The sequence below is a fragment of the Mrakia frigida genome, assembly GCF_051309035.1.
Source record: "Mrakia frigida strain ATCC 22029 unplaced genomic scaffold BDY24scaffold_8, whole genome shotgun sequence".
NCBI classification, from domain to species: Eukaryota; Fungi; Basidiomycota; class Tremellomycetes; order Cystofilobasidiales; family Mrakiaceae; genus Mrakia; species Mrakia frigida.
Window position 1 is genome coordinate 779,687 of NW_027481273.1, and position 11,467 is coordinate 791,153.

Consider the following 11,467-nt stretch of genomic DNA (forward strand, 5'->3'; position numbering starts at 1 on the left):
TTGAAACGTAGATTGTGCGAATGGGGAGGGAGGGAAGAGGTCAATGGGATTCGGACGCGTTCGAGTTCGAGCGACTGTAGGTTGAAGGAAGGCGACGGGAGTGGGAGGTTCAGGGCTGGAATGTGAATGGAGAAGGAATGTTCCACTCAAATTGGAAGCTTTTCCTCGATTCCATGCTCTCGCAAAGCCATGCGAGGGAGACGAGGTGTTGTTGATTCGAACGAGAAGCCTGCCCTTGAACGACTGCCTCTCCTAATCCAGAATCCGGATCAATGAGGACGTGAGTAGATTCGGACAGGATAGTCATGATGAGAGCGTTGGGTGGAAATTGAGTCTGAGGGAACGAAGATAGAAGGGAAAGTCAGACGGGGAGGACGAGGGATGGGGAGGGCTGAACAACTTGGGGACGACGAAAGAACTAGAAGGGTCGAGGAGAGTGATGATGCCTTTTCCGATAGCGGATGAAGCAGAGGACAAATCCTAGTGGTCCTGCGGGTTCTGGGATGGGAATGGAGGATGTCGAGGCCATTGTGGAGGGAAGGAGAAGAAGGAGAAGGACGTTGTTGAGCTCGAGCTTGAGCAGGAGAAGGCCGGGACGAACGAGTCGATGGAGCGTTGGGCGTCGACAGCGTTGATTTCGACATGATCTATAGTAGGAGGGTAAGTTTTGGAGGTTCGGATCTGAAGATGAGAATATTCATGAAAGAATGGCTGGAGAAAGTCGACGTTGAAGGAGAAGGACCGTCGACCTCAGGTTTCGGCCTTCCCTTCTTCCTTCAAACGACCACTCCTCCCCCTCCTCTTTTCTATGGGAGTTTCCCTTTTCGCTCCAAGATCACTTCCTCTCACGACGGTAATCTCGACTCGTATATCCATGCCTCCTCAGCGACAACCTCAACCCAATCGCCCTCGCTGGAAACAAGATAAACGCAAAGGAGCTCGAGCTCACGATCCTCCTCCCTCCTCCTCTCGCCTCCCTCCCAACCCCAAACGGTCTTACAGCACTGCTTCAAACGCCTCGATCGATGCTTCTACCTCGACGACACTGCCTCGTGGTACTACGCTCATGACCTACAACGTCGAAGGTCTCCGAAAGATCACGAACGAGACGAACGGTCCAGTTCGTCCCTCCTCCTCCTTGAGCTCATCAGTTTGACTCTTCACTCGAGTTTGCATCTGACCCCTGCGTTCCTCTCACATCCCATTCTTCAGCGCTTTTGGTCGCTTCTCAGTAGAGTCCGGCCCGACTTTCTGATGATGCAGGAGACCCAGCTCCCTCCAAAAACCCTTCTCGATCCTCGTTTCTTGGAGCTCGGGTACAAATACTGTTACATCGATCGTCCAGCGATTGTACGTCTTCTGAAGACGTTCCAGATCTCGAGACGAAGGAGTGCTGACGAAGAGCGCTTTGGCACGAATTCAGAACGGACGTTGGGGCGTTGCGACCCTCTGCAAGGAGGAGCCGATCAACATTCTGCTGGGAGAGGACGACGGGATGCCTGAGGATCTCCGGGGAAGGTTCGTCTCACCTCTACCTATCTGAATCCCTCACGGAAATCCTAGCTGACTTGATCTGCCTCTGTAGACTGGTCGTTCTTGAGTTTGAAGAGGTTCGTTGACCTCGAAAAAGACCCCGACGCGTCGCCCTCGCTCTTCTTCTTCCTTCTGACTCCAGTCTTCTCCCCTTCAGTTCATTCTGCTCAACGTCTACGCGCCCTACGCGGGAGATATCGTCCAGCAAGTCAAGGTGCGTTCGCTCTGTCGATTTCGATCTTTCTCCGTACCTTCGTCTGACATCCTTCTCTTCCTCCCTCAGAACCTCGATCTAAAGCTCAGGTACCTCAGCAACCTCGAGCTCGTCATTCGGAAATGCGATAAGAGGAAGTGAGCATCACTGTCTCTCTTCTTGAATTTCCCAGTCTCGTTTCTGATCTGAATCCTTGTTCGTTTTTCAGACCTCTGATTTGGTGCGTTCTCTCGCTCTGCTTTCCTCGCCGAATTTCTGACCTGAGTTGATTTCCTTCCTCCTCGTCAGGGCTGGTGACTTCAACGTCCGAATGGACTCTCTTACAACACCTCTCCCCGTCGTTCCGCCCTCGCTGAGAACAGGAAACTTCACGTCGTTCGTCTCCCTTTCCTTCATCAGGTCCCGTCCCTCGAGCACTCAACTGACCATCCTTCATCTTTCACTGCTCTCGTATGGTCAGGGAAGAGTTATCTGCCTACCACTCGATCCTGAACCCTCGCACTCCAGGCTATCGGCCGATGCGAGACGCGTTCTCGCACTTCCATCCCATCCCTCCCAACCAGCCCGCCAACTCTCAGAATCAGCTCTGGAAGCGGTTTACTCGACGTGATGGATGGGACGGGAAGAGCGAGTTGTATTCTCTGTCTTCTCTTCCCTCGACGAATGCTTACCCGTCTTCTCTTTCTCCTCACAGAGGTCCTCATGGGACAAGGCTCTCGGTGCGTGCTGTCCTTCGACCTTCCTGCTTCCGTCTCCCGTACTGATGCAACACTCTGTTTGAATTATTATGTTACAGTCTCGACGGCTTCATCGTCTCGAATCGTTTCGTCTCAAGGCTCGAGAGCTGCGAGATCGAACGGACCACGTTCTGCTCAGATCACTTCCCCGTCGTTCGTCTCGTTCTCTCCTTCATTTCCCCTTCGCCTCGGTCGGCTGACTCTCCTCCGGTTTAAAATCTACAGGTCCTCACTCTCAAACCGACGAAACCTCATCAAATTCAATCGAACTCGACCCGTTCGTAGAACTAACGCGTCGCATTCCTTCTCCCGTTTTCATCCTCGCATCGTTATTTTTTGCATACTTTCACGACGTCATGACTCTCTCGTTCTTTCTTACTCTTCTAGTGTCTTTCAGAGAGTGAAATCACGCCTTCGACAAACCTCCAGGGTCTGCAAAATAAAACGGAAAGATGCAAACGACGAAACTAGACAGAACGGCGGCTGAGAAGACCTTCTCGTGGATGGCGACCAGAACCGACTGCTTCTACGGTGTCTCGATGAGAAGAAGAATATAGTGAGCTGAAAATGGAAGGTAGTAGAGAGGGAGGGAGGTGGGAAGAGAAGACCCTCCTCGCCGTGCCGGCACCGCTCCCCTTTCCGATGCCTTCCTGAAAGACAGAAAAGAGAGAAAGCCCCAGAAGAGGCTGGGGTGGGTCATGATCGAAAAACAGGTTGGTAGGCAGCGAACAAAGTAAGTAAAGAGAAGAGAGCGGTCCCGTCGTGTCGTCGGCTGTTTCGAGAGGGAAGAGAGAAGACGCGTCGATGTCAGTGAAACCGAGCGGAGGAGGAAACAAAAGAGTACTGTTGGACTCACAGAAAGTACGTAGAGAGAGCGTTTATTCGTCGTTCATGCTGTCGAAGAGGTAGTTGGCGGCCATCTCCTCGTTTCGGTCGCAGAGAAGGAAAGCCTCGAGGACTCTGTTTCGCTCGAAGCCCATCTCCTCGAGCTGCAGAAAGAAACGAACGAAATCGAGTCAGCTGAGGCTTCTCGGATCTAGCAAACGGAGTCGAACAAAGAGTGCGACTCACCCTGGCAATCGCAGCCCTCTCGTCTTCGGTCACCGACACCACGTTGTTGGGTCCTCCTCCCTCTCCCCCCTCACCGTCATCTCCAAAGTCTCCTTGTTCCCACTCGTCCTCTCCGAACTCTCCTCCCTCTCCTCCTCCGGCTCCACCGAGAAGAGCGTACAGGGCTTCGGGGTTGGATGCGAGTTGCTGAGCGAGAGCAGGGTTGGATTGAGCGAGTTGCTGGATGAGAGGTTGGATGAGAGCGGGGTTCTGCTGGACCATCTAAGGGAAAGAAAGGATGCCGGGAAGATCGAATCAGAGAGGTGAAGTGGGAGAGGTGACGGAGAAGGTGTGGAGGGAGGAGAGGAAGAGGGACAGCGACGCGTCCTCGAAACTCGTAGATTCTACGATATCCATCGAGCGCAGAGGGATAAGGTAAAAGGAGCAGAAGGTTGACTAACCTCACGAAGCTGTCCAATCATAGGGTTGTTGGCCAAAGCAGCGAGGTCGGCAGGGATTCCAGCTCCAGCTCCAGCGCCTGGTCCAGCTCCAGCAGCAGGAGCAGCTCCTCCTCGAGCGGCACCTCCGGGAGCTTGCTGCATAGCGGCAGCGGCGGCCTAAAAGAAGAATCGACGAAGGAGACAATGTCAGCTCGAGAAGGCGAGGGAGAACGGACGCGTGAGGGAGGAGGGAGACGTGAAGGAAGAAGGAAACGTACGGCGAACAAGTTCTCGGGTTGTCCTCCGGGAGCGAGGGCGGGAGCGGCAGCAGGAACGGAAGCGGGAGCAGCAGCTGGGGCGGCAGCAGCGGCTGAAGGGGTGGAAGGAGCGACGGGGGCAGCTGCTGGTGCTGGAGGAGCAGCAGGAGCGGGTTGGTCGAGCTCGGCGGGGATACCCTGAGAGGAGAGGAATCCAAAGGAAAGAAACGGTCAGCGAGAAGATGTGCGAGTGAACCTGCGACGAAGGAAGAGCTGAGCTAAATCTCTAGACTCACGGTCATGAGGTACTCGACAGCTCGATCAGGATTGTTGAAAGAAGCACGCAGGGCCTTCATGACCTGCTCACGCTCGAATCCCATGTCGACCATGTTGGCGATGGCAGACTGAAGCTGCTCTCCGGAGACTGTGGGTTCGAAGGGGGGAGAAAAAGGTCAGATTCGAGAGCTCAATGAGAAGAAAGGAAGGAAGGTCGAGCTCAACGAGGAGGCGGAGGGAGGAGACGGTAGACGAACCAAAGGAGGCCTGGCTGTTGAAAGGAGCGGGCTCCCCAGAAGCGACAGCAGGAGCCTCAGCAGCAGCAGGGGCAGACTCGTCCGACATGGCAGCGTCCTCAGTAGCGGCAGCGGGAGTCGAGGTGGAGGTGGAAGGAGCGGGGGCAGCCTCGACGACGGGCTCAGGAGCTTTGGGAGCAGGCTTGACTTTCTGATAGGGTTGAAGAACAGACAGAAGTGAGAGTTGTGAGTACACGAAGAGAGAGTTGAGTTAAAGGAAGCAATGTAGAGCTCATGAAAGGGAAAGAAGGGAAGGGAACGAGGTCGAAGGAAAGCACTCACGGCGAACATGACAACGACGAAGTCCTTCTCCTTGATATCGATCTCGGAAACAGTCTTGGCATCATCGAGCACCTTTCCTGTAGACCGAGAATGCGGAAAGGAGGGAGTCAGTACGAGGGAAGAGACGAGGACGATCGACGGAGATGTGAAGGAGGAGAGAGCATTCTTTGCTCGAGCTCATTCCTTCTCCTTCAAGTCGTTCCAAGACAGCGATCCTTCTCCCGAGTATCCATCGAGCTCCGTCTAGATCGGATATGAGCTCTTTTGAGCCGGCGAGAGAATGGAAAGGGCGGCAGCAGAGGTTTGAACGAACCTGAGTAGATGAGCTTCGAGACTGTCTTTCCAAGAGCGTTGACCTTCTCCTTCACGCTCAGTATCTACAAAAGAATAGGGATGAAGTCAGATCGAGATGTTGCAAAAGCTGCTATGACACTGGGAGGAAAGCTCACCGAATCAGAGTCCTGGACGTTGACGGTGAAAGACTTGAAGGGAAAGGAAGGAAGGAAGAAACGGAGGTCAGCTCAAGCTCGACTCTCTCCTTCTCCGATGATCTTCTCGAGGCAGGAGAGGTGGAGATATTCTCACCTTCTGATCGAGAGTCTTGAAGGTGATGTTACGAGACATAGTGGGGGAAGAGAAAAGGAAAGAAGGAAAAGGGGAGAGGTGGAGGGGGGGAGGGAAGGAGAGAGAGAGAATCGACGTCGACGAAGTGAACTCGTGGAGGGCGAAAGCGTCGAGTTTTGTTTTCTATCTCTCAACCACGACAATCGATTCTAGCAGCCACTTCACATGTGGTAGTGCCTGGATAGACTTGCTCTCCTCCATATCTTCCAGTCAAAATATCTCCAGACTCCATCTTCAAAGCATTCTCGACGACTCTCTCCCGTCGACTTCTCCTCCCTCTGCCTTCCGCTTTCATCAGCCATCATCTCTCTTTCATCGTTCCTATGTACTGCAGGATGCTGATCTTCCTTCTGGAGCACCTAGATCTTCATCCTGGGAGACATACAACTTTGTCTGAGGGGCTCTCGAGTCGCTCGTCCTCCCGTTCAGCTCTCTCTCTTTCTCTCGTCGCGCCGCTCTTCGCTTCCTCCCCCCATCTCCGTCTTCTCCAGCTCCACACTCTGTTGGACCATCTTTTTTTTCTGCTAGCTCTCTGGAAGGAGAGATGGTCCACCGTGGAATCCGTCGTCGTTCAGTCCCTACGTCGACGCGCTTTCCCTCACTCCCGTCGTCCTCCCTGTCTCCCTTCGCGTTCTCGTTGCCCTATTCTTCCCGGACCTCCTCCAGCATGGTAGAGACGTTCCCTCCTTCTATTTCCGTACAGGAGGGACCAAACCACCGAGCAGCCCTCCCTCGCTACAAGTTTACTGTCGTCTTCACCCTCTTTCTCACGGCCGGCTTGAGTCTCCAGGGTTGGATCCAACGAAGGGAGCAAATAGGGCGCCGAATCGTCGGCCAAGATCCGACCTGAATGAAGAGCCAAACTCAATCAAACCGACGGCGTGTCCTCCTTTCCTTTCCTCTCGCCTCTCACACCTCTCCGTCTCTTCGAAGGTGGTGACAGATATTTGCTCTGACTACAGACCTTTCCTATAGAGGGACAAAGCAGCTGGGGACTCGAGTTTGAGTCGCCCGGCGATCGATGTTCACCGACGGACGAAATCTCGATGCCGTCTGACCCCCTCGTTCCTGAGCATCGTTCGCTTCCTTTGACCCTGCACTCACTTCTCACTCCCTTTTATTTACCTCCTATAGCTCTGCGTCATCCCCCGTTTTCATCCGATATTCAAATGACATTGAGATCGGTCGGCCGTTTCTGTTTCGTTGCTCGTCCTGTTCTCTTTTCTCCTCCGACCACCATCTTCGACTCTCCTCGTCTTGATCTTCCACCAATGTCGTCTCTCCCTCCTACTCTCGTCCTCGCCTCGTCTCTCGTCGTCTCTCCCCTCGACCTCAGCAGACCTACTCATTCGTCCTCCTCCTCCTCCATCCTCCACTCTGCTTCTCCCTCGCCTGTTGCCCTCACCACCCCCCTCCCTTCCTCTCCACCCACCTCTCCCGATTCCTCCCTTCGCTTCGCCAACTTCTTCGAGCCTAGAGGATCCAAGGAGTACTCGTTCCCTTCAGAGGAAGGAGGAGGGGAGGGAGGATCGAGTTGGGGTTCGGAGGGAGGACTGAGCCTCGATGTTGATGAAGCGGACCCTCCAGGGCTCAGAATCGAAGATAGAAGCATGATGGACGAGTTGATGTCGGTCAGAGCGAGCAGAGCTGCTTGTGGTGAGTCCTTATCCTCTTTTCATCGTCGTCTCTCAGGTTTATATGTAGGGAGAGGAGAGAGAGAGAGAGAAAGGTTTTGATCCCGTCTCGTTTTCGTCGCGACCGCGCTGACCTTGTTTGGTCTTCGTTTCTTTCGCTTTTTCGACGCAGAGATGGCTGCTGAGGTCGTGGGACTCATCGTACCTGCTCTGTCGAAGAAGTCTGGACACAGTTCGAAGACGAGGTCCAAGGCTGCTGAGCAACAGAAGCGAATGGTCGCTTCCGGGTTGTTTTTGTGGACGAACCTTGCTCCTTCGCCTGTGAGTCGGAGCATCTCTCTTTCTTTTGTGAGCCGGAGCTAAACTGGTCCTTGTTAATCTCTCTTCCTCGCAGCTCATCGCACTCATCGTCACGGTCGTCTTTCTCGAACGACTCGTCGCGTCTCATCCAAAGATGGGAGAAGGTGCGTGATCGGTTGCCCACCTCCCTTGCCGTCCCTCATCTATCCCTCTTGACTGACTCCTACCTCTCTTCTCCTTTGTCTCTCCTCTCCATCAGTCATCACTCGAGACGCGCCTCTCCGAATCGCGTTCGCAGCTTTCCTCCTCGCTCTCAAAGTCACGTCCGACTGCTCCCATTTGAACAAGTCGTTCGTTCACTACACGCCATGGAAGCTTCACGACCTGAACGCTATGGAAAAGCAGCTACTCGAGTACCTCGGATTCGACCTGTGGATATCCAGTGAAGAGTGAGTTCTTTCGCTGTCGACCCGTCTCTCACTTCGCCGTCTCCACCTTCTCTTCTCTCATTATCCTCGAGATCCGGACTAAATTCTTCTTCACATTTCACTTCTTCGCCTCTACCATCTCCCAGGATCCTTCACCGAGCTTCAGCTTTCTGGGTTCAACACAAAACACCCCCCTCCTCCTCGTCGGACGGAGACCTTTCTTCCTTTCTCGGAAACCTCTTCCTCATGCAGCCTCGAGAAGGAGTCCACGAGAAGTCCTGGAGAGGCGGGCTTGTGAGAGGTTCGGGGGAGAGTGGGACTCGGATGTCGAGGGAAGGGTCGAGTGCTGGGGAGGAAGACCAAGGAGGGGAGTCGACGGTTTGGAGACGAGGGAGGCTGGAGAGGAGGGAGGAGATGGATCAGTTTGGGAAGGAGAGGGAGATGTGAGACGATTAGGGGGTTGGATGTGCTCTATGTTTTGTGTTGGTTCAGTTCGCTTTCTTTGCCTTCTTTCGATTTTCGTTTTCTTTCACTGCACGACGCGTCTTTCTTCTTCTTCGGGTCCATCAGCCCCCTTCCTTCTCCCTACTGTATTTCTTTTGGATCTCCTCGTGGATATACTACCGTTCGATCTAGCTCTACCTCTCGTGACATATCCTATAGATGCCTTGTAGCCTTCGACGAAACTGATGCGACGGCGGAGGGAGGGGACGACCGAGACGGAAGCTTCGAGAGCTCTGGCAAAAAACGCCTCGAGTGATTTTTCTTGTAGAGGGCAGTCGAAACGACGTCTTTCTCGCACCCGAGAGTTTTGTCCTTGCGAAAAAGGGACGAGGATCTAGGGAAACAAACGAGTTCTTGTCGGAGCTGGAAATTCGGTTGGCGACCTGGTCGAAATTAATTTGGGAGAGCTCACCTTCTCCCCACCACCCACCCTTCCCCCCTCCCCTCCCGAAACGAGATTATGTCTGAAGTTGAGATGCGAGACGACGACCGAGCTGATGAGGGAGGAGATGTCGAGGAGGAAGTTGTCGTGCCTGTGAACAAGAACAAGAGGTTCAGGAAGGAAAAGCGTAAGTCCTTCAACCCTCGAGCGTCGAGCTCACATCCACCCCTTCCCTTTCCTTTCGCTCTCAAGCTCTGAGCTCACTTCTTCCTCACTTCACTTCCACCTTTCATGCAGCTTGGGACACTGATGATATCGACCAGTGAGTACCTTGGACCTTATGCTCGGAAAGAAGGCGAGAAAGAGCGAGCTGAACAAGAGCTGACCTTCTGCTCCTTCCTTCCCTCCCTCCCTCTCCCCCCCTTCAGCGTTCGTCCACTTCCTCTCTTCTTGTGCTCTTTCTTGTACAGGGACACCCTACCTGACACCAGTCTCCTTCCCTCCCTTCTTTCCTACAGTGGAAGATCGAGCCTTTCACCGCCAACGACAACCCTGCTGGAGCTTTCACCGAGGAATCCTCCTTCGCCGTCCTGTTCCCTAAATACCGAGAGCAATACCTCAGGGAGGCTTGGGGAGAGGTTACCAGGTCTTTGGACACTCACGTGAGTCCTCTTTTCTTATGCTCAAGAGTGGCTGGCTTGGAAGAAGAGGGGTAGAGAGCTCGGGGGAGCTTGCTCTCTTGCCTCTCCTCCCTTCCATTGAGCTTCAGCTCTTCTTGAGCTCCAGATCACTTGCTCTTCGTCCTGACTCTTCCTCTTTTGTCGCCTTAGGGAATCGCCTGCACTCTCGATTTGATCGAAGGATCCATGACCGTCAAGACAACGAGGAAGACGTTCGATCCTTACGCCGTCTTGAACGCGAGGGACATGGTCAAGCTGCTTGCTCGAGGTGTCAACCTTCCTCAGGTATGCCCACACTCTTCTTTTCACTCTCTTCTATCCTATCATGCTGTTCAAGAAGCGTACGAGGTACCCGGACTCGTTCGAAGCGACCTCGCACGAGTCGAACTCGACCCAAGCTCACCTCTCCTCCCTCCCTTCCTCCCTCTCCTCTTCTTCCCACCAGGCCGTCAAGATCTTCGGAGACGACACTGCTTGCGATATCATCAAGATCGGAAACATCATCAGGAACAAGGAGCGTTTCGTCAAACGTCGTCAGAGAATCGTTGGACCTAACGGATCGACGCTGAAGGTGAGCTCGCCCTTTCCTTCTTCCCTCCCTCCCTCTCTGCCCGGTTCTCAGCTCTCGATCCAGTCGCAATGCCACGAGGTCGCATCAAAGCTTCCAGAGAGCTAACTTCGGCTTTGTTTTTCCGCTCAGGCTATCGAACTGCTCACCAACTGCTACGTTCTCGTCCAAGGAAACACCGTCTCGGCCATGGGTCCTTTCAAGTCGCTCAAGGAGGTCAGGAGGATCGTGGTGGATTGCATGAAGAACGTGCATCCGATCTACAGGATTAAGGTACGTCTCTGACTCTCCTCTGCTTCGTTGCGCTTGGAGACGACTCCTCGCGCTCGGAGCTCGACGCGTCTCGATTTCTCGAAGTCGAAAGGACCGTAACTGACTTCTTCCTTCCTTCTTGCCCTTTTGGATTGGCTCTCATAGGAGTTGATGATCCGACGAGAACTCGCTAAGGACCCCAAACTCGCTACTGAATCCTGGGATCGATTCTTGCCTCGTTCGTTCACCCTCTCTCCCCTCCTCTTCTTTCGGTCCTCGCGCCTCTTTACTCGACTTCGAGACTGACCCTCATCTCTGTTTCTCACCATCCTCCATCTACTCACTCAGAGTTCAAGAAGCGAAACCTCACCTCCGCCGAGAAGTCGTCTGCCCGACGAGTCAAGGAGATGCAGAGGACGACCGGAGCCAACTCGATCCCTGGTGCGATGGCCAAGAAGAAGGTCTACACTCCTTTCCCTCCTGCTCAGCTGCCGTCGAAGGTTCGTTTCAATTTCCTCTCTTCGTTCTATCGCCTTCTTCTCTTTCCCAAGCTCAACCCAAACTCACACCTCTCTCGTCTCGTCTCCTTTTGCACACAGATCGATCTCCAACTCGAGTCCGGAGAGTACTTCCTGAAACCGAAGGACAAGGAAGCCAAGGAGAAGCGAAAGCAGAAGGAGGAGCAGGAGTCCAACTCTCTCGCTGTTCAGACGACGAAGCGAAACCAAGGGTACGACGCGCCGGTCGAGAGCGTGGAGGCGAGCGTGGAGGAGAGGGTCAAGATGAAGAGGAAGAGAGATCGAGAGGTTGGAACCGAGGCTGCGGCGTCGGAGGGTGGGGCTGGAGAGGATGGGGAGAAGAAGAAGAAGAAGAAGAAGAAGGAGAAGAAGGTCGAGGGAGGAGAGAGTGTCGAGGCTTGATCTTCTTCTCCCCTTACTTGGGCGTCGGTGTTGCTGTTTTCGATAATGATATTTTACGAGACTACCAGTTCGATTTGGGTCATGACAGGT

The 11,467-nt window shown here is 53.8% G+C and overlaps 3 protein-coding genes across 3 annotated transcripts; 2 read left to right on the plus strand and 1 right to left on the minus strand.

Annotated features, from left to right (window-relative positions):
* The first annotated feature begins 427 nt into the window (after positions 1–427).
* BDY24DRAFT_383152 (Endonuclease/exonuclease/phosphatase) lies at positions 428–2,859 on the plus strand. The gene is made up of 12 exons (XM_076639620.1): positions 428–1,120; positions 1,213–1,350; positions 1,424–1,518; positions 1,586–1,610; positions 1,691–1,747; positions 1,817–1,884; positions 1,956–1,967; positions 2,036–2,122; positions 2,208–2,374; positions 2,442–2,466; positions 2,544–2,637; positions 2,710–2,859. The coding sequence occupies exons 1-12, from the start codon at positions 809–811 to the stop codon at positions 2,767–2,769; spliced, it is 1,140 nt and encodes a 379-aa protein (XP_076498659.1). The 5' UTR covers positions 428–808; the 3' UTR covers positions 2,770–2,859.
* Positions 2,860–2,865: 6 nt separating this feature from the next.
* Positions 2,866–5,795, minus strand: BDY24DRAFT_383158 (XPC-binding domain-containing protein). The gene is made up of 11 exons (XM_076639621.1): positions 5,671–5,795; positions 5,535–5,567; positions 5,399–5,462; positions 5,086–5,162; positions 4,765–4,954; positions 4,528–4,655; positions 4,253–4,429; positions 3,996–4,151; positions 3,556–3,816; positions 3,341–3,473; positions 2,866–3,256 (listed from the first exon to the last, which is right to left on the minus strand). The coding sequence occupies exons 1-10, from the start codon at positions 5,707–5,709 to the stop codon at positions 3,363–3,365; spliced, it is 1,236 nt and encodes a 411-aa protein (XP_076498660.1). The 5' UTR covers positions 5,710–5,795; the 3' UTR covers positions 2,866–3,256; positions 3,341–3,362.
* Positions 5,796–8,996: 3,201 nt separating this feature from the next.
* On the plus strand, positions 8,997–11,450 carry KRR1 (ribosome biosynthesis protein KRR1). Its single transcript, XM_076639622.1, has 9 exons — positions 8,997–9,144; positions 9,255–9,279; positions 9,475–9,619; positions 9,788–9,922; positions 10,083–10,208; positions 10,338–10,478; positions 10,623–10,695; positions 10,806–10,957; positions 11,057–11,450. The coding sequence occupies exons 1-9, from the start codon at positions 9,036–9,038 to the stop codon at positions 11,375–11,377; spliced, it is 1,227 nt and encodes a 408-aa protein (XP_076498661.1). The 5' UTR covers positions 8,997–9,035; the 3' UTR covers positions 11,378–11,450.
* The last annotated feature ends 17 nt before the right edge of the window (positions 11,451–11,467 follow it).

Coding starts and splice junctions, on each gene's coding strand:
- BDY24DRAFT_383152 (XM_076639620.1), top strand. CDS start 809: ATGGGAGTTTCCCTTTTCGCTCCAAGATCACTTCCTCTCACGACGGTA. Junction 1,519..1,585: donor CCTGAGGATCTCCGGGGAAG/GTTCGTCTCACC, acceptor CTGCCTCTGTAG/ACTGGTCGTTCTTGAGTTTG. Junction 2,638..2,709: donor GCTCAGATCACTTCCCCGTC/GTTCGTCTCGTT, acceptor TAAAATCTACAG/GTCCTCACTCTCAAACCGAC.
- KRR1 (XM_076639622.1), top strand. CDS start 9,036: ATGTCTGAAGTTGAGATGCGAGACGACGACCGAGCTGATGAGGGAGGA. Junction 10,209..10,337: donor CTAACGGATCGACGCTGAAG/GTGAGCTCGCCC, acceptor TTTTCCGCTCAG/GCTATCGAACTGCTCACCAA. Junction 10,696..10,805: donor CTGGGATCGATTCTTGCCTC/GTTCGTTCACCC, acceptor CTACTCACTCAG/AGTTCAAGAAGCGAAACCTC.
- BDY24DRAFT_383158 (XM_076639621.1), bottom strand. CDS start 5,709: ATGTCTCGTAACATCACCTTCAAGACTCTCGATCAGAAG. Junction 4,656..4,764: donor CAACAGCCAGGCCTCCTTTG/GTTCGTCTACCG, acceptor TCGAACCCACAG/TCTCCGGAGAGCAGCTTCAG. Junction 4,430..4,527: donor CTGTCGAGTACCTCATGACC/GTGAGTCTAGAG, acceptor CTCTCCTCTCAG/GGTATCCCCGCCGAGCTCGA.